At 37.1% G+C, this 18,322-nt stretch overlaps 7 protein-coding genes across 7 annotated transcripts in view; all 7 read right to left on the reverse strand.

The window, feature by feature from the left end:
• Positions 1-5,951: 5,951 nt before the first annotated feature.
• On the reverse strand, positions 5,952-6,993 carry LOC100632961 (14-3-3 protein zeta/delta-like). The gene has a single exon (XM_003387261.2). It carries the CDS (start codon positions 6,908-6,910, stop codon positions 6,188-6,190), a length of 723 nt encoding a protein of 240 aa, XP_003387309.1. The 5' UTR covers positions 6,911-6,993; the 3' UTR covers positions 5,952-6,187.
• An 87-nt stretch (positions 6,994-7,080) lies between these two features.
• Positions 7,081-8,123, reverse strand: LOC100633089 (14-3-3-like protein). The gene has a single exon (XM_003387262.3). It carries the CDS (start codon positions 8,033-8,035, stop codon positions 7,259-7,261), a length of 777 nt encoding a protein of 258 aa, XP_003387310.1. The 5' UTR covers positions 8,036-8,123; the 3' UTR covers positions 7,081-7,258.
• Positions 8,124-8,138: 15 nt separating this feature from the next.
• On the reverse strand, positions 8,139-9,100 carry LOC100633216 (14-3-3 protein homolog 2-like). The gene has a single exon (XM_003387263.3). It carries the CDS (start codon positions 9,000-9,002, stop codon positions 8,268-8,270), a length of 735 nt encoding a protein of 244 aa, XP_003387311.1. The 5' UTR covers positions 9,003-9,100; the 3' UTR covers positions 8,139-8,267.
• Positions 9,101-9,147: 47 nt separating this feature from the next.
• LOC100633345 (14-3-3 protein homolog 2-like) lies at positions 9,148-10,109 on the reverse strand. Its single transcript, XM_003387264.3, has one exon. The coding sequence runs from the start codon at positions 10,024-10,026 to the stop codon at positions 9,295-9,297; it is 732 nt and encodes a 243-aa protein (XP_003387312.1). The 5' UTR covers positions 10,027-10,109; the 3' UTR covers positions 9,148-9,294.
• An 85-nt stretch (positions 10,110-10,194) lies between these two features.
• LOC100633472 (14-3-3 protein gamma-like) lies at positions 10,195-11,230 on the reverse strand. Its single transcript, XM_003387265.3, has one exon. It carries the CDS (start codon positions 11,119-11,121, stop codon positions 10,372-10,374), a length of 750 nt encoding a protein of 249 aa, XP_003387313.1. The 5' UTR covers positions 11,122-11,230; the 3' UTR covers positions 10,195-10,371.
• A 64-nt stretch (positions 11,231-11,294) lies between these two features.
• LOC100633597 (uncharacterized) lies at positions 11,295-13,445 on the reverse strand. The gene is made up of 4 exons (XM_003387266.3): positions 13,383-13,445; positions 13,234-13,328; positions 13,096-13,166; positions 11,295-11,921 (listed from the first exon to the last, which is right to left on the reverse strand). Exons 1-4 carry the CDS (start codon positions 13,384-13,386, stop codon positions 11,504-11,506), a joined length of 588 nt encoding a protein of 195 aa, XP_003387314.1. The 5' UTR covers positions 13,387-13,445; the 3' UTR covers positions 11,295-11,503.
• Positions 13,446-13,502: 57 nt separating this feature from the next.
• The window catches only part of LOC105313091 (phospholipase A-2-activating protein-like), a 7,759-nt gene continuing 2,939 nt past the window's right edge, over positions 13,503-18,322 (reverse strand). The window contains exons 12-28 of the mRNA XM_019997737.1: positions 18,110-18,168; positions 18,004-18,033; positions 17,885-17,932; positions 17,469-17,550; positions 17,300-17,367; positions 17,121-17,190; positions 16,235-16,407; positions 16,094-16,183; positions 16,005-16,041; positions 15,554-15,658; positions 15,409-15,505; positions 14,560-14,659; positions 14,166-14,248; positions 14,035-14,107; positions 13,917-13,982; positions 13,727-13,813; positions 13,503-13,642 (exon numbers count right to left, since the gene is read on the reverse strand). Of these exons, the coding sequence (XP_019853296.1) occupies positions 13,598-13,642; positions 13,727-13,813; positions 13,917-13,982; positions 14,035-14,107; positions 14,166-14,248; positions 14,560-14,659; positions 15,409-15,505; positions 15,554-15,658; positions 16,005-16,041; positions 16,094-16,183; positions 16,235-16,407; positions 17,121-17,190; positions 17,300-17,367; positions 17,469-17,550; positions 17,885-17,932; positions 18,004-18,033; positions 18,110-18,168 (1,313 nt within the window). The 3' untranslated portion in view covers positions 13,503-13,597. The remainder of the gene's footprint in view (positions 13,643-13,726; positions 13,814-13,916; positions 13,983-14,034; positions 14,108-14,165; positions 14,249-14,559; positions 14,660-15,408; positions 15,506-15,553; positions 15,659-16,004; positions 16,042-16,093; positions 16,184-16,234; positions 16,408-17,120; positions 17,191-17,299; positions 17,368-17,468; positions 17,551-17,884; positions 17,933-18,003; positions 18,034-18,109; positions 18,169-18,322) is intronic.

An 18,322-nucleotide genomic window follows, 5' to 3' on the forward strand; every position in this document is an offset into this window, starting at 1 on the left:
AGAGAGAGAGAGAGGGGGGGAGAGAGAGAGAGAGGGAGAGAGAGATCAAACAGATTTTCCTGGAGAACTCTTACTCCATTAAATGAATGTTCTTTCGAATTCTAAAAGCACCAATCAAACCATCTACAGTCTCCTACAGCAACACATTCAAATAAAAAACCCTCTCTCCCTCCCCCACTCTCTCTCACTTCATCATATATTATCATCAGTGGTTGTATCTTGGCCCTCACTACCACGTCTTTCTCCGGGTCTTCAAGAGGATTAATATAAAGCTCAAAGTTCAAAAGAGAAGCTCCTTTCAAATCTCCACCAGACGTCATCATGAGAGTATCCTTACCATCATGTGACACGCCCATAACACTGACTCCGCCCACACTAGCGAACACACTAGAGAAGAGAAAATGTTCATACTGTATACATGTACATGTACATGTATGTACATGTACAACTGTATGTCAATACAGTTAAAAATTAGAGATAAATGTAAAAATAATACATGTACATTGTACAAGTACAGTAAAGGATGTACAGGTACATGTACGTGTATGTAATGTCATTTTTGAGAATATAATTGTGGCATTATTTTTAAATAAATCAGTCAAAAATAAAACAATTGATTCATAACAATTTTTGTGCATCAATTTACTGCAGGAGTAGCTACTCCAATAGACCAGCTGTACTACGTACTACGGGTACATGTACGTGTGCATATCCCATGTATCCTGTTAGTAAATTACATGTACATGTATAAAATGACCAAATAAGGGCAATTGTAGGGTAGAGAGAGAGAAGGAGAGTTGTATGCTACTCTACCACAACAAAGAAACCTGTAATAACTTGTAGTGAAAAGTTGTCACACGCTTGAGATAGTTCTAATGACCATAAAAACAACAATTTGTATTTCAATCAACTCCTGGTACATGTACATGTATGTGTAACATATTATACTCTAATTAAAGAGCACTCACCACACTGATTCTGAAGTGGGTCTGTTCAGCACTTTAGCCCTCACTTCATTAGTTGATACTTCAGCCAACCTGAACATAGATATATACATAGAGCTTAAGTACATTAATATACATGTATATCAGAAAATGTAATAAAAATTGGGGGTGATTTCGGAGCCATTTTTGGGAAAAAAACCATGGGCTATAGCCTTGGGTATTTTTCAGATTTTGGCTCAATTTTTAAAATGGCCGTAACTCATAAAATTGAAGTCGGAATCAGCTCAAACTTTCTACACAGCATAAGTACATCAATATGTATCAGAAAATGTAATAAAAATTGGGGGTGATTTCGGAGCCATTTTTTGGAAAAAACCATGGGCTATAGCCTTGGGTACTTTTCAGATTTTGGCTCATTTCTTAAAATGGCCGTAACTCGAAAAATTGAAGTCGGAATCAGCTCAAACTTTCTATGTAGCATAAGTACATCAATATGTATTAGAAAATGTAATAAAAATTAGAGTCTAGGGCTACATACTTTACCTTTTATCCTTTCCCCGGAGAACAAAAGTGACTTTCTTCAGCAATACTTCAATGTGATGAGCAACATACTAAAGAGAGAGAGAGGGGGGAGGGGAGAGAGAGGGAGGGAGAGAGAGAGAGAGAGAGAGAGAGGGAAGAGTTAGTGTGTTATTTTGTAAGTGTGGATTATATTACTTCTCTAGGATACTCTGGTACTCCTTCATCCTCGGAATATCCTATCGTCTTGTAAAACTCTTGCTTCGCTTTTTGAACTGTAGCAGAAAAATCAATTAAAAATTCTCAATATGTGTACATGCATGTACATGTACATAAAAATGGCAAATGACAATCTACATGTACATACACTGTAATATAAAATAATATAATTCTAATAGTCTTTGTTGGATCTAGAGAGTTTTAGTCTCATATTTGCATGGTCTGTGTCCTTAAGTCTCTCATTTTAGTTACATGTAGACTGGTCTCCCAAATTCTAAATATCTTTAGCTCAAGTAAATGCACATGTACATGTAAATGTACATATCGTACCTTCTTCTTCCGAAATGATAACAATATCATCATCTCTTTCTTGATCAGCCTGTAATACTTCAGGGGGAGGGGCTAGGGAAGGAGCTTTTAAAGGAACCGAAATCTCTTCTTTTGCTTTCTTCCGAAATTTAGACAAAAACCCTTTTCCACTCTTGTCACCCTTATCCTTTTTCTCCTTTTTAGGTAAATCCTTAGTTTTGGAAACTGAGGACGTTAATGAGGATGTGGGCGTGATGGGAGGTGTGGCACCAAGACTTGGAGTCACAGGTTTAAGTCCAGACTTAGTTATCGAGGATTGAGAAGTGGGTGTGGCTTGTTTAACGAGAGGTTGCGAGCCGTGCTGTTTTCTTTTCTATTTTAATATAGAAGCGGGCATTAATTGGAAATGTCATGTGCATTAATTAGAGTACCAATTTCTTTGCTAATTTCCTGCAGTGTATGATGTTAAATACGTCCAGCTTGTCTTCTAGTCTCTACAAATGAAGATATACATGTACATGTAAAATCATGGATAAATAAATAAATAATAATACACAATGTACATGTACATGTATACAAGCTTTGGTACCTCAATTTCATTTATTAGCGAAGATGAAGGATTAATCGAAGTCTCTTTCTCGTGATATTTCTTCACATACAACTTACAAATATCCCTAATAATAATAATAATAACAAATGATGATAATAATAATAATAGAGAGAGAGGGGAGAGAGAGAGAGAGAGAGAAGGGGGGGGGAGAGAGAGAGAGAGAGAGAGAGAGGGGGGGGGGAGAAAGAGAGAGAGGGGGGGGGAGAGAGAGAAAGAGAGAGAGAGAGAGAGAGAGAGAGAGAGAGAGATTAAGTATACCTGTGTTCTTTCATGTGTTTCCAAGATGTCATGTTCATTTTTCTAGACACGGTCTCCTCCACGACAGCTTTATAAGCATACATCCACCAGCCCCGGGCGTCATCAGAAACCCGTCCAACCGGTTTATACTTCAAGTATTTCTGGTTCAGGTTGTGACGACTGTAAGAATCCAGAGTGATCATCAAACTCTTGAACTAGAGGAAGAGATTGAAGATAAATGTACATGCATATACATGTACATGTATATGTACATGTAGGTAACCAAGATCTACAAATGTACATACCTGGTCTTCAGAGAGCAAGAATGAAATATCGTCACATTCTAAGCCAGCAAACACCTAAAAGGTTTCATGTATAAAACAATGAAATACAAATACATGTACATGTACATGTACATGTACATACATGTACATGTACAGTATGTACATGTATTTGGTATTTAAGTAGCTCAACACTCTATTCTTCCCTCTCATTATCAAATCAATTGTCTTGTCTTATTACAATAGCTTAAGGCTTCATTGACACTGTAAACTCTAAAGCATTGTCACTGCCATTTCTATAATAGCTTTTGTAGAAGCTCAAGTTGACCCTTTTCAAGTTTCAACGTACAGAGACTCCTTCCTTACCTGTGGTATGTTCATGACAAGGCCGGGCTTTAAGTTAAGTTTTATCTTAGCAGCAGCAGAGACTGGAGATAGCACTGTAATAATAATAATAATAATAATAATAATAATGATAATAAGAAGAAGTATTTTATTCTTAGTCTCACAGTAAGTGTTGACTGGAGGTGGTTCCAAGGCAGGCCTAGCTATTCTTTCTCTCAGAGCAGTCTATAAACAACAAACAATAACAACAACAACAACAACAACAACAACAATATTGAATAATCATCACTTACTATCCACGAATCTCCTGGCAATTGTGACAGGCATTGTTCAACAGGACTCCAGTAAAGACTTAAAGAATTCAACTCTATCAACTAGAAACAGTAAAAACAACAACAACAACAATAACAACAACAATAACAATAACAATACATGTACTTCTATGTAAAAATTGTACAAGAAAAAAATAATACACAGACATTAAAATTGTCTTAATACAACAATATTAAATATGATCCTGTACAAGATTACTTTGTATATAAGAGTAGCTGTCTCCTTTACAACACATGGAACCCACTCAGAATCAGTGCTCTACCAGAAAAAAATTTATTAATACATGTACATGTATGTACGCATGCATGTAATTGAGCCCACCCACGCAATTGATGAGTTGAGCATGCCCACATTATCATAATATTTACAAACTTAATTGTTTAGTTATTATTTATTTTACTTTTAGCTCAAGGCTAGAGAGAGTGACTCCAGCTGCAATTATCGAGTGAGGATTAGTCACGCTGTCTTCGTAACGCACGTGAACATCACGAATTTTAACCTAAAGAAAAGAAGAGAGAGAGACAGAGAGAGAGAGAGGGGGGAAGATGTCAATACAAAGAAGAAGGATATTCGTAGATATACCTGAAGGTTCTTTACTAAATGTGCTGCTAGCTTCTCGGTAAAAGTGTCGGGCTTGTCGCTTTCCTCTTTAGCTTTCCTCTTCTTAAGCTCTGACGAGAAAGAGAGAGAGAGAGAGAGGAGAAAGATGTAGGAAAAAGTAGGAACAAAGAAAGTCAGTCAATTAGTTAAATTAAGCATCGTTCTACTGACTATACATGTGCATGTACATCAACATACATTAATGTACACGTACATATACAATTATTAATCTTACTGTTTTTCAATCTTTTTGCAGCTTCTTCGACCTTCACTATCTGCGCCTCTTTCTCTTTCCTCTTTCTCTTCAGATCTCTCTCTTCATTATAAGGCTGGTCTAATGCAATAAAATAATGTACAAATAATAATAAAATAATACTAACACACAAACTATTAAAAAATGTATCAAATATATATACAGACACATTACAACATAGTTTATTTTTATATATACACACGCACACAAAAATAATTTTATCTCCTAACAAAAACTACATTAAATAAGGTGCGCTATCACCATATATGTACATGTACAGGATTTACTTAGATTTGGTGCTACAATGACGTAGAGTTCATCGATATTAATGAGAATTGGATCCTTTCCGAGGCTCTTCCATGGTATCTTCATCTTAATACTGCCTATATGTGGTAATAGAGAGATAAGATTGTGAAATGAAAGAGAAACATTGTGAGGATAGAGAGAGAGAGAGGGAGAGAGAAGAGTCAGTATTTTATACCGATATGACTGCATCTTATTGCCAATGGAAGGTCAAACTCTTCCTACAAAAAGAATAAAAATTACAAATTATTATAATAATATAAATCAGGGAATGGAACAAGAGCACATGCTCTCTATATATTGGCAAGGAAATAATACTATCATTGGCAGTGCAATAAAAAAATCTGCCATTTTATGTTTCATTCACAGCATGCTTAATGACACTATGATTAAAAATAGGCTGCCAAGCCGTCAATATATAATCAGCCAATTGCTTAGTCTCATTGCCCCGCCCTTTGAGGTGACGAGACAACCAATTGCTAAATTTTTGACAAATATCCAATAATTATAATTCTTTGCCAATTTTCTGGCTATAGATCTACGGCATTACATAACACAGTTAACTCACAAATAGGTTTTCCTTCAGTTCCAATTTTCCAAGACTAACATTACCTTTTAAAAGATAGGAAAAACATACATACATACATACAGTTAAAAAATGGCACAGACTCACCTTTCCACACTCCTATTTTAAGCTGCGAAGTGTCTAGTTTCTTAACATAAGGCTTGAGGTATTTGTTGAGCACGTCAACAAGGACAGATTCAAACACCATTCTCCCTATAGAAGCCTCAGCTCAGCTCAGCTGATATATCAAAAAGGATGACAGAACTATGTAGATCTACATGTATCTGCAACAAACACGTGAGTGACGTGCTGGAAAGAGGTGTGGCTTAAACTAAAATGGCGGGGGTTTTGAGTCATTGATTGGCCTTAGCAATTAATGCCATATTCAACGTGTCATTAGTACCACCATCCAGGCCATTTATCTACTGATTTAGGTCCAAAATGTATTAATATGTATGACATAGTAACACATAATAGTAATAATAATAATAATAGAAACAAAATAAAATCAAAGGGATCGTGTATAAATAGAATATTCACTAAAAGTAAACCCTAATAGATTACAGTAAAGAAAAAACAGGCCTATACATTATTATGGATTATTGATAGCAATTATCAGTTAGGAAAGTAACGAAGGGAGAAGATTGACTCATGGCCTAGTCTTGTGGATCAATTATCTCCAGTTTCATCTTCATCTCTGCCATCCTGCTCCGATGTCCAGAGAGTGAGATTGTCACGGAGGAGCTGCATGATAAGGGTACTGTCTTTGTACGACTCCTCGGTTTGGGTGTCTAGCTCAGCGATTGCAGTATCGAAAGCGGATTTAGCCAATTCGCAAGCTTTGTCTGGTTTATTTTTTATCTCGTAATAAAAGACGGAGAAATTGAGGGCAAGCCCTAGCCTGATTGGATGTGTAGCCGCTAATTTGCCCTCCTCTCCCACTTTAGTAGCTTCTTTGTATGCTTCTTCAGATTTGTCACTGATATCGTCATCCTTAGGATTTACTTCACTAAGATAGCGGAAGTAGTCACCTTTCATTTTCAGATAAAACACTTTCGACTCAGTATCATCATTTGCAGGTTCAAGAAGCTTGTCCAGGAGACCAGTGACTTCGTCACACATTTCCTTGAGCTCTCCTTCTATCTGCTTGCGATAATTTCTAGCTATTGTAGCCCTTTCTTCAGCAATGCCACTCTTTTGCTCTAAACTGCTAATAACCCTCCAAGAGGATCTCTTAGCACCCACCACGTTCTTGTAAGCAACAGAAAGGAGATTTCTTTCTTCAGAACTGAGGCTGCCGGATTCGGCTACATATGCCTTCATGAAATCCTTCATGTCTTCATATCTCTCTGCTTGCTCGGCCAACTTAGCCTTTTGTACAAGTTGTGACATGATTATTCCAGCAGGGGTGACTGAGTCTTGAAATGGAATCTGCCTGAAATAAAATAATTGAGTGGTGTGTGCCAAATGGAATTGATGGGAACGCCTACTGCGCATGCGCAGAACAAGGGATCAAAAATAAAATTTTAAATCAATAATAATCGTTATTTATCATTTTAAAATAATTAGTATCACTTATTAAAGAATCGTTATTCTTTATTATATGAATCATCTAATACATGTATGTTAGTTATAGCTAAAATTATAGAAAAACCCTACAAGTCAGAGTTAAGAGAAGAAAAATTTACATGCACACACAAAGTTTCTAGGTGTGAAAAACCAATAAGTAACTACCATCGGCTAATTATTATCCATATCGCCTTCTTCATCATCCCTCCCATCGTCGGATTCGGCTGACCAGAGGGTAAGGTTGTCACGCAGGAGCTGCAATATAAGAGTGCTATCTTTGTATGTCTCGTCTTGAAGCTTGTCCAAATCAGCTATCGCATCATCGAATGCCTTTTTGGCGAGGGAACAGGCTTCTTTCCGATCGTTCTTAATCTCGTAATAAAAGACAGAGAAGTTAAGAGCGAGGCCAAGTCTGATAGGGTTCGTTGAGTCCATCTTTTTGTCATCAGGGCTCTCCTTGTCGTCGTAAGCTTTCTGATACGCTTCTAAAGCCTTGGAGACAACGTCATCTCTACCCTCACCCTCGGGTTTGATTTCGGCAAGATAGCGATAATAATCGCCCTTCATTTTAAGATAAAAGACCTTGGACTCGATATCTTTAGCAGATTCTAATATCTTATCAAGTAAGCCCAGGATCTCATTGCATATACCGGTAAGCTCTCCTTCAATCGTCTTTTTGTATTCTTTAATGGACCCCTGTCCCTCCTTCCTGTCTTCCTCCCTCTTCTCTATGCTCGAGATTACCCTCCAGGCAGAGCGACGTGAGCCTACGGCGTTCTTGTAAGCGACGGAGAGGAGGTTTCTTTTCTCAGCATCTAGGTGTTCAGAATCTTTCTCTACATAAGCTTTCATGTATCTAGCCATATCCTCATATCTGTCAGACTGCTCGGCTAGTTTGGCGTACCCTATTAGTTCTTCGGGGCTCAGATCTTTAGCATTCACTGACATGGCTTTTTAAAAGACAGAGAAGAATGAAAGAGAGAGAACTTGAGAAGGTGTAGGTCACACTGGTTGAGTTCGAATGTGTTAATCTACCGTAATATATCATTCCGCTTTATTCGTTTAATTAGAAACTAAGGTAGTAATAATAATAATAATAACAATACAGTTACTTATCAGTCACAGCTAAAATAATTATAAAGGTCTAAAGCTTGCACAGAAAGGCACATGCAAAGTCTGATCAATTATCGTCATCCTTAGCATCATCATCTCTACCATCTTCAGCCGTCCAGAGAGTGAGATTGTCACGAAGTAGTTGCATTATGAGGGTGCTATCCTTGTAGCTATCCTCTTTCAGTGTGTCCAGCTCTGCAATGGCATCATCAAAAGCTCTTTTCGCAAGCTCGCAAGCTTTATCTGGGGTGTTCATAATCTCGTAGTAAAAGACAGAGAAGTTAAGGGCAAGCCCAAGCCTAATTGGATGGGTCACGGGTAACTCTTTCGCCTCTTCAACAGCATCCTTATAAGCTTCGCAAGCTTTTTCGGACTCTTCTTTATCTTGATCCTTCTTCACCTCGGCAAGATAGCGATAGTAGTCTCCTTTCATTTTAAGATAAAATACTTTCGCTTCTGATGCAGTCGCATTCTTTATCAATACATCATCAAGTAGCCCTAGAACTTCGCTGCAAACTCCTTCTAGCTCTTTCTCGATTACCTCTTTGTACTTGGATGCTAGCTCCTTCTTTTTGCCCTCCGCTTTCATTTCGATACTACTTATGACTCGCCATGAGGATCGTTTAGAGCCCACTTTGTTCTTGTAGGCGACTGAGAGAAGGTTTCTCTCCTCGGTATTCAAATCCGTATTGTCAGCCAAGGATTCCACCAAAGACTTCATTCTAGAGCACATGTCGTCGTACCTTTCACATTGCTCAGCTAATTTGGCCCAGTCGCACAATTCACTTTTTGGATCAGACATGATACTGGCTTGTACAAAGAAGTTGGCTTTACCTGACAAAAGGGGCGGACGGTGACGAAGCTAGAGAGAAAGAGAGAGCAATACCGTATTGTATCTAAATGACAAAAAAAATGAAAAACCTAATTATTTTGTTTGTGACGTCAAATGGAAATAATTTGTTTTTATTTTCTAAAGTACGCCTACTATTTTAAATCTATTATCATTAATTATTTTCATTCTAATGTTACATTGTATTAGAAATAATTTTAAAAATATCAAATGAAGGTTTCTGAGTCAAGTAGCAAGTTTAGACTTAATCGTCATCACCACCTTCTTGCTGATTGTCAATATCAGTTGTCCAGAGCGTGAGATTGTCACGAAGTAGTTGCATTATGAGGGTACTATCCTTGTAACTATCCTCTTTCAGTGTGTCCAGCTCGGCAATGGCATCGTCAAAAGCTTTTTTTGCAAGCTTGCAAGCCTCCTCATTATCGTTCATAATCTCGTAGTAAAAGACAGAGAAGTTAAGGGCAAGCCCAAGCCTAATTGGATGGGTCACAGGTAAATTTTCCGCCTCTTCCTGAGCCTTCTTATAAGCTTCGCAACCATTAGATACTACCGTATCCCTATTGTCTTTATTCTGCACCTCAGCAAGATAGCGATAGTAATCTCCTTTCATTTTGAGATAAAACACTTTAGCATCTGTTTCAGTTGCCTTCTTTATCAATTTGTCTTCAAGTAATGTAAGGACTTCATTACAAACGCTATCAAGCTCTTTCTCAATTACACCTCGGTAATCGGTTGCTAGCTCTTTATTCTCTGATTTTTTCTGTTCCATACTACTTATGACTCGCCATGAGGATCGTTTAGCGCCCACTTTGTTCTTGTAGGCGACTGAGAGAAGGTTTCTCTCCTCGGTAGACAAATCCGTATCGTCGGCTAAGGATTCCACCAAAGACTTCATTCTAGAGCACATGTCGTCGTACCTCTCACACTGCTCAGCCAATTTGGCCCATTCGCACAATTCACTTCTTGAAGCTGACATTATCTACTATTGATGACACAGACAATTGACGCAGAGCAATTCAATGAATTACAGCAAAACCGTATTGTGCTCAATTCTCTGTACAGCTAATGAGCTAAAATTATAGTAAAATATTTTCCTAGTTTGACGTCATCGATGATCTGTGGGTGTGGCTAGAGGAATTCAAGATTTTTATTTTTCTTGTGAAAAACCAATCAATAATAAGAAATTAACAATGGTAACACATACAATGTCAAATTATCCTAAAACAATTAATTAAAGCTCAACAATAATAATAATAATAATAATGTTAAAATAATGAAGGAATCAAAGAGATTCAAAAAAAAGTTTCTTTAAAATTTGGACTTATTTCCCTTCCTCGTCGTCCTTATCATCTTTCGAGTCATTCTCTGACGTCCAAAGAGTGAGGTTGTCACGGAGGAGCTGCATAATAAGGGTACTGTCTTTGTACGTGTCATCCTGAAGCTGGTCAAGCTCAGCTATGGAATCGTCAAAAGCTTTCTTAGCCAAATCGCAGGCTTCCTTGCAGCTCTGTTTGATCTCGTAATGGAATACGGAGTAATTAAGAGCAAGCCCAAGCCTTATAGGATTCGTAGTGGGAAGCTTCTCAGCTGCTAACTCGGAGGCCTTTTTATATGCATTATCTGCATTTTCAACAACTTTCTCCTTATCATCTCCTGTCTTCACCTCAGAGAGGTAACGGTAATAATCTCCTTTCATTTTCAGGTAAAATACCGCTTCTTCTTTGGCATCCTCCTCCTCCTCAGCTTGCTTGATGAGTTTCTCGTCGAGGAGCTTCAGGACTTCGTGGCAGGTTTCGTCCAACTCTTTTTCTATTTTGGACTTGTAGGCCTCGGCCAGCTTGGACTTGCCTTCATCATTTGTTTTGGCGATGATGCTGCTCACGACTCGCCAGGAGGAACGGCGGGCACCAACGACGTTCTTGAAAGCAACGGAGAGAAGGTTTCGCTCCTCGGGTGCTATCCTTTTTTTGAGCTCTACAAATTCCTTCATGAATTGGACCATGTCTTCGTATCTTTCGGATTGCTCGGCTAGCTTGGCCTTGCTTAAGAGAACGTCGGCTTCCTCAGACATGCTTTCCTACAGCTTATAACAAATAGAGTGGAAGAGATTGAGTTAAGTTCAAACAAAGATTCGCTCTGAAATCTCAGCTCAGAAGTTGTGACGTCATCAGATTCCATAGTAACGGATACCATGGCGACAGTGCGCATGCGCAGATCTGCAGAAAACAAGCCATTGACGTCATAATAGCCACAAAAATTAATAATAACAATTCACAGAATAATAATTGTAACTGCAATAATATTAATTATACAACAAAAAATGAAAATGAGGACAGATCTATTTTTAAAAATAACATAATTTTTTTAGTCCAACAAAATACACGTACAAACGATTGTTAATAGTGAAACAAAAAAATCTGCAGAAATTATATTTTCTTATTATGATATATCAATTACGGTAGGAGTGGCCTCTCATCCTCGCCATCGTTATAAGAAGGCGGAAACTCCTCCTCCTCCTCTTGTTTCACAGAAGGATCAGCACCAACCCCATCTTCTTCAACTTTCACAGATTTGTCCTTTCCAGTGATTGCTTGATCATACGTAGGAGGCAAGTTAGGATCACTGCTACGGCAAGCATGACTCAACAAACCGAGATCATCTTGTGTGATAAATATTGTGCGTGGGCGTTGGGGCGGGGCCGATGGATGTGGTCTAGCAGTAGGATTCACTTGAGAAGAGGCTGCGGGGTTAGGGTTTCGCTGAGAAATACTGTTCGCTGGGATTAGGAAGACTTGTTGAGAACCGTCTGGCCTCCGGGTGACAAGCTGGGCGAAAGTTCCGGGCGGGGCAGACCGAGTGATGGCCGCCATCCTATAAAAAGAAGAGAGAGGAAGTTAATGTATTTTTACTTTCACTACATACAAGAAGGGACTATTTCATAATAGGAAAAAGAATTTTAAACTTGCTACACATGTAGTTTGTGTATGTATTAAGCTATTAGCAAACTTATGTCTGTATTAATGTGTTAAGGTTGATTCTCAATATGATGCATTGTCAGTCATGCGCTAGCGTCACAACCGGAAGTACCGTATAAACCAATGGGAGTATGCGTCAATGCGTCAGAATAGAAATGTTTTCTAATCTGACGTATTGACGCATGCTCCCATTGGTTTATACAGCACTTCCAGTCGTGATGGACGCACATGCATCATATTGAGAACCCACCTTTACTTTCAAGCAATCAAGTATATAAAGCTATTCATGAAAGATATTATGGTATTAGGTATACATGTACATGTACATGTATGATGCAAAAGTATCATTGAAAACACAATGAAGGAGCTTATACTGCTACAAGGAAGAGCTAGAAGACTTATATGGTTTACGCTTCCGATTGTAACATAATGTAGCTATTTAGGACAAATGTAGCTACGCTTAAAAGTGAAAAACAGTAAACAGCTTTTAGTACAAGCACTAAAGGTAAAAGTTATTTTAATACATAAATTCTCTAGACGTAACACTACAATTTGGTAATAGTAATAATAACAATAATAATTTGTTATTTACGTTAATTTTTCAATGCCAGGAATTGACAAACTTGTTGTTTACATGAATTTGTGAGGGGAAACGACGCTATATAAGTTTACAGTTCTGCCGTGTTAATGGAAAGCATCCCTTTACAACTTTGAACAATACATGCACATGTACCTGATAATACCGTATACATGTACGTTCAAATTTTCGAGTGCTTAAAATTTAGAATGGCATTAGAGATGGTTTAAATTTTGTGGATTTAAGGTGAGCACGAAAATAACGAAATTTTAATACACCTCGAAAATTACCTTAATATGGGTATACCAATTGCTACAGCCTACACAGAGGAACTTCTGATAAAAGAAACTACTTTAAAATGATGGCAGCTTTATTTATTAAGGATTACGATAAACTTGCTAGTCGTATAGTGTATTGACATAAAAGCATATCATCAAAATTAAGCACTTCTTTAACATACATGTACTATTTTTGTCTTTCATAATATTCTTACCTAGCAGCTTGTGCCCGAGCAATAGCCGCATTGTGAATTTGAGCCTCTCTGGCTTCGTTAATCCTCCTTCTCTATAAAAATAATACGATAACACTCGTTATGACAACATCGTAGGAGAGATAAGACGAGTATTTCTACCTGTTGGTTGTAATGTATCCGCCAGCACAAGAGACAGCACTTCAAGCCGATCACGATAGCGACCACGGGAACCAGAAAATATAAGTAAGAAGAAGCTACAGAGAAAGGGAGATAGTTGATAAATAAATAAATAAAAACAGCAAACTTACTCATGTTTTTTCTGGTCGAGAATGAGAATTGAGAAAATGTTGTACTGCCACGCCCACAACAGTTATGACAATGACGTAATCATAATTTAGGAATTTTTATTAATAATTTTATTTTAGTAATTTTTTATGGTAAAAATTATTAATAATAATCATAAGTTCAAATGTGATCAAACTCAATCTTAAACATTATAAATAAGTATCTTTTCTTTCTCTTTTCAGTGGTTTAAAGACTCCAGCAATAACAGGGAACAATCAGAAATCTAAAATGAATTGGGACATTACAAAAATGTCTTCATGATAATGGTGTCCTTATAATAGAGACTAACATGTACATGCATGCATACCTTTGTTATATCACTATCAAGAAGTGTTGCTAAAATGCTATGAACTATAGGTGGGATTGATACACTCTCCTCAGATTTCATTGATAGCTAATAAAAAGAACAAAAATAACTAAGTATTTGGGATCGAGTTACAACAATCATTATTATTATAGCTATCAAAATTGATAGTTCCTCCCCCTCTCTTCCTTACCAGTGTTCCTAAGCTTATAAGAGCTCCATAAACTCCCTCATCACTCATTCCAGCTGTACTTAAAACCTTTAAAAGACATAAACCACATAAAAATAACAATAAAACTTCATAATAATACTTTTGTGATAATTTGAACTAAATCAACAATCCCCTCATTCCTGTCCCTAGCCTTACCAAAGTAGCAGCTGTAGCTATATAATTAATGACAAAAGATGTTATGAACATATAATGAACACTGTATGCATGTACTTAATGACGACAGCTGCAAGTGACGTTTGCTGATTCTTTCCAAGTCCAGGGCTTTCCAATAAATTATTAATAATGACAAAAATCTAATTAAAAACAAGAGGGCAACATAATGCAATTCAAAACACCACATATACAATAGGATGCCTTTTCTTCTAGGGCTGTAAATTTCGCGAATTTGCTTAATAATCTATTTTGCGGATTTAATTTTCGCAAATTTATACCATCTGCCATCTTGTACTGTAATAATTGGATTTTCACGGAAGGTAATTTTCGCAAATCTTCAAAAAAAATCATGAAATCTGCAAAATTTAAAGCCCTCAAAAAAAGGCGTCCTATGGTATGTGCTTTACATGCAAATATTATACTTCGGTAGTTGAGGTTTGGAATATATTACCTGCTCCTTATTTGATGGTGCCCATTCTTCAAGTGAAGTGAAGGAATTGCAAATGATTCTTAACACGAGAAGCTGGTTCTTAGGCTGAGCTGTTGGGCCACTGAAATAAAAATTTACAAAAATATTAACAATATTTAATCGAAATTTTTGTGCGTAGCAAAAGGGCAATAAAAAATTAAATAAAATTGGGGATGATTTTGGAGCCATTTTTCGGAAAAAAACCATGGGCTATAGCCTTGGGTATTTTTCAGATTTTGGCTACTTTTTTTAAATGGCTATAACTCGAAATTTTGAAGTTGGAATCAGCTTAAACTTTCTACATAGCATAAGTACATCAATATGTATCAGAAAATGTAATAAAAATTGGGGGTGATTTTGGAGCCATTTTTTGAAAAAAACCATGGGCTATAGCCTTGGGTATTTTTCAGATTTTGGCCGATTTTTTAAAATGGCCGTAACTCAAAAAATTGAAGTCAGAATCAGCTTAAACTTTCTACACAGCATAAGTACATCAATATGTATCAGAAAATGTAATAAAAATTGGGGGTGATTTCGGAGCCATTTTCTGGAAAAAAACCATGGGCTATTATAGCCTTGGGTATTTTTCAGTTTTGGCTGCTTTTTTAAAATGGCCATAACTTGAAAATTTGAAGTCGGAATCAGTTCAAACTTTCTACGTAGCATAAGTACATCAATATGTATCAGAAAATGTAATAAAAATTGGGGGTGATTTCGGAGCCATTTTTGAAAAAAATCATGGGGGTATAATAGCCTTGGGTAAGTAATAAATTCTCTATAATTGTATAAATCAAAATTTGAAGAGCAGAAAATAATAATATATCTTCTGACCATGACAAATCGTGGAGAAGTTGCATGAAATTTGGTGTAGTTGTCAAAAATTGAGAGCAGCCCTTATTCAAAAAAGACAAGCGAATCACATCAAGAACTACAGAGAAAAACAAAGTAGAGGTGGGCACTAATTAGAATGCCCTACCGGGAAAAAGAAAAGGAGGCGGCCAGTTTAGAAGAAGCCTGGATAAGAGAGAGAGGTGATCGAGACTGATTTGTGATGGAGAGTTGAATAGAGACATACAAAAACCTAACGACAGAGATAGAGAAGATAATACATGTACACGTACAGTAGGGCGCCTTTTTTCGAGAGCCGTAAATTTTGTGATTTTTTGAAGATTCGCAAAAATTACTTCCGCAAAAATCAAATTATTATATGGTACAAGATGGCAGACGGAATACAATCACAAAAAATAAATCCACAAAATAGATTTTTAGGCCAATTTGTGAAATTTAAAGCCCTCAAAAAAAAGGCTCCCAACGGTACTACCATACTTTACACTGTAAATCATGTATATGTACATATAACTAAATGTATCTTTGTTATTTAAAAAATCTACTGTACATGTACGTGTACATGCATTATAAAAACTTGCTTTTTATAGATCCAAGTTCATCAGGAGTCAAGAAACACTAAAAATAAAATAAATAAATAAATAAATAAATATTAATTTTAATTGATTACCTCATCACTATTAGTGGTACTAAATTCGCTTAATTTTCCGATTATTTTCTCGACATAATCGCTAGAGCTTGAATAAGACTGATACATACTCTAAACAGGTCACATGATAGTCACATGACAATACATGTACATGTATCTCACTATCGGGTAGTGTACATTAGTAGAAGCCGAACTCCCTTTACTAGGGGCGGGGCTTGAGGAGGCGTGGCTAGTGCTTGGATGATAGGCGGAGGCTCCCGTGAAAGGATCAAAACGATTTCCTGAACTTGAGGGATTTTGTGTTGCATCTTGACCGGGAACATACCGAGCTCCACCTGTAACATTACAATTACATTTACCGGTACATGAATTAAAAAGAATTAAAAATACTAGCAGATAATAGAAATAATTTGAGGGAAACTAGTGGTCATGTGTTGAAATTATTATTATTATTTATTATTATAAGGGAGACAAAAAGGGAAGCCCATGAGGAAAGAAAAACTGAAACGAAAGCCAAAGACAAAACAAAATAGAAGGAAAAGCAAAATCAAAAAATAAACATGTAAAATAAAATAAAATAAAATGTCCTACAGTAGGCCAACCATAATAATAATTATAATATTATTATCATTATTATTATTATTATTATTATTATTGTGACAACAAAATCAGACACAATGCAGAAGACAAAAAAGAGACAGAGAAGGGAAAGCCCATAAAGAAAAGAAAATCAGGGACAAAACAAAAAAACAGGAAAAGAAAAACCAAAAACAAAACACAAAATAAAAACAAAAAGACCTACAGTTGACCATCCACCTCAGGAGACAAAATGGAAGATCTACCCAACCACATCTGGGCATTGGACCGCCACAGAGTCACAGACAGTCTTTGAAAAAGATGGAGAGTGGGTTCAGAGGGAGGGAGACCAAACTGGGTTCCAAGATGGTGACCGAAAGCCCGTTATTATTATTATTATTATTATTATTATTATTATTATCATTATTATTATTATTATTAGTAATGTTTTGCTGCTGAATATAATACTTACCAGTAAAAGGGTCGGAGTATCCTTCACTTTTATGCTGCACGTCAGCATTCGTCATAATGAACTCAGCTACCTGAACAAGTTAAATCAAATAAAACATAATTATCAATATCATCATCTTGCTTATTATTATTATTAATATTATTATTATTATTATTATTGTTGTTGTTGTTGTTACTCACTTGGTCTAAGTACCAACTTGGAATGTTGTTTGCTTGTAGGAACTTCTCAGCAGCAACATAAGGATCATCTTTAAAAAGAAAAGAGAGAAGAAATATGAGGAGGAGAAAGAGTTTGAAACAGAACAGAGGATACAGTTCAATAATGTGTACATGTATGTGTATTCATTACCTGATTTATTATAAGGAAGCTTTAGTTTCCTCATCTGTTGACCACCATCATCAATCTCAATGTCAAAGACATAATCATACTCCTTTATATTAAAAAAAACTGTAATACACATCTTCTCTCAACCCCCTCTCTCTCTCCCTCTCCCTCCCTCCCTCCCTCTCTCTCCCTCTCTCTCTCACCCTCCCTCCCTCTCTCCCTCCCTCCCTCTCTCTCTCCCTCCCTCTCTCTCCCTCTCTCTCTCCCTCCCTCTCTCTCCCTCTCTCTCTCCCTCTCTCTCTCCCTCCCTCTCTCTCCCTCTCTCTCTCCCTCTCTCTCACCCTCCTCTCCCTCTCTCTCCCTCTCTCTCTCACCCTCCTCTCTCTCTCTCTCCCTCTCTCTCTCACCCTCCTCTCTCTCTCTCTCCCTCCCTGTCATACCTTCCCCTTGTGTACTTTACTGTCAGCTTGACCTACAGCATCACCTATCTGTATAATATACAGCATACACAATCACACATGTACATATTAATACATGTATATGTACATGTAACACTCACTTTAACCCATTGCAAGATATCAGCGTCCCACTAATGGAAAATAATTTAAATTAAGAGACAGGGAAAATTATTTTAAAAGAATAATATTATGTCATGTGGTTCATACTTGATACACTTCAGCTACTCCGTTATTATTAACCAACTTAGTGTCCCCAGTTTTCTTACCTTGAGAGAGGGAGGGAGAGAGGGAAAGAGAGAGAGAGAGAGAGAGAGAGAGAGAGAGAGAGGGAAAGAGAGAGAGAGACAGAGAGAGACAGAGAGAGAGACAGAGAGAGACAGAGAGAGACAGAGAGAGACAGAGAGAGAGAGATGGAGGGGG

Source organism: Amphimedon queenslandica, unplaced genomic scaffold, assembly GCF_000090795.2.
Source record: "Amphimedon queenslandica unplaced genomic scaffold, v1.1 AMPQUscaffold_13355, whole genome shotgun sequence".
NCBI classification, from domain to species: domain Eukaryota; kingdom Metazoa; phylum Porifera; class Demospongiae; order Haplosclerida; family Niphatidae; genus Amphimedon; species Amphimedon queenslandica.

What these genes read in the sequence shown, in the direction of transcription:
- LOC100633345 (XM_003387264.3), bottom strand. Translation starts at nt 10,026, where the DNA reads ATGTCAGCTTCAAGAAGTGAATTGTGCGAATGGGCCAAATTGGCTGAG.
- LOC100632961 (XM_003387261.2), bottom strand. Translation starts at nt 6,910, where the DNA reads ATGTCACAACTTGTACAAAAGGCTAAGTTGGCCGAGCAAGCAGAGAGA.
- LOC100633597 (XM_003387266.3), bottom strand. An exon ending in GGATACATTACAACCAACAG is followed by an intron (nt 13,167 to 13,233) that starts GTAGAAATACTC and finishes TTATTTTTATAG; the next exon opens with AGAAGGAGGATTAACGAAGC. An exon ending in GCTCGGGCACAAGCTGCTAG is followed by an intron (nt 11,922 to 13,095) that starts GTAAGAATATTA and finishes TTCTTTTTATAG; the next exon opens with GATGGCGGCCATCACTCGGT.
- LOC100633472 (XM_003387265.3), bottom strand. Translation starts at nt 11,121, where the DNA reads ATGTCTGAGGAAGCCGACGTTCTCTTAAGCAAGGCCAAGCTAGCCGAG.
- LOC100633216 (XM_003387263.3), bottom strand. Translation starts at nt 9,002, where the DNA reads ATGTCTGATCCAAAAAGTGAATTGTGCGACTGGGCCAAATTAGCTGAG.
- LOC100633089 (XM_003387262.3), bottom strand. Translation starts at nt 8,035, where the DNA reads ATGTCAGTGAATGCTAAAGATCTGAGCCCCGAAGAACTAATAGGGTAC.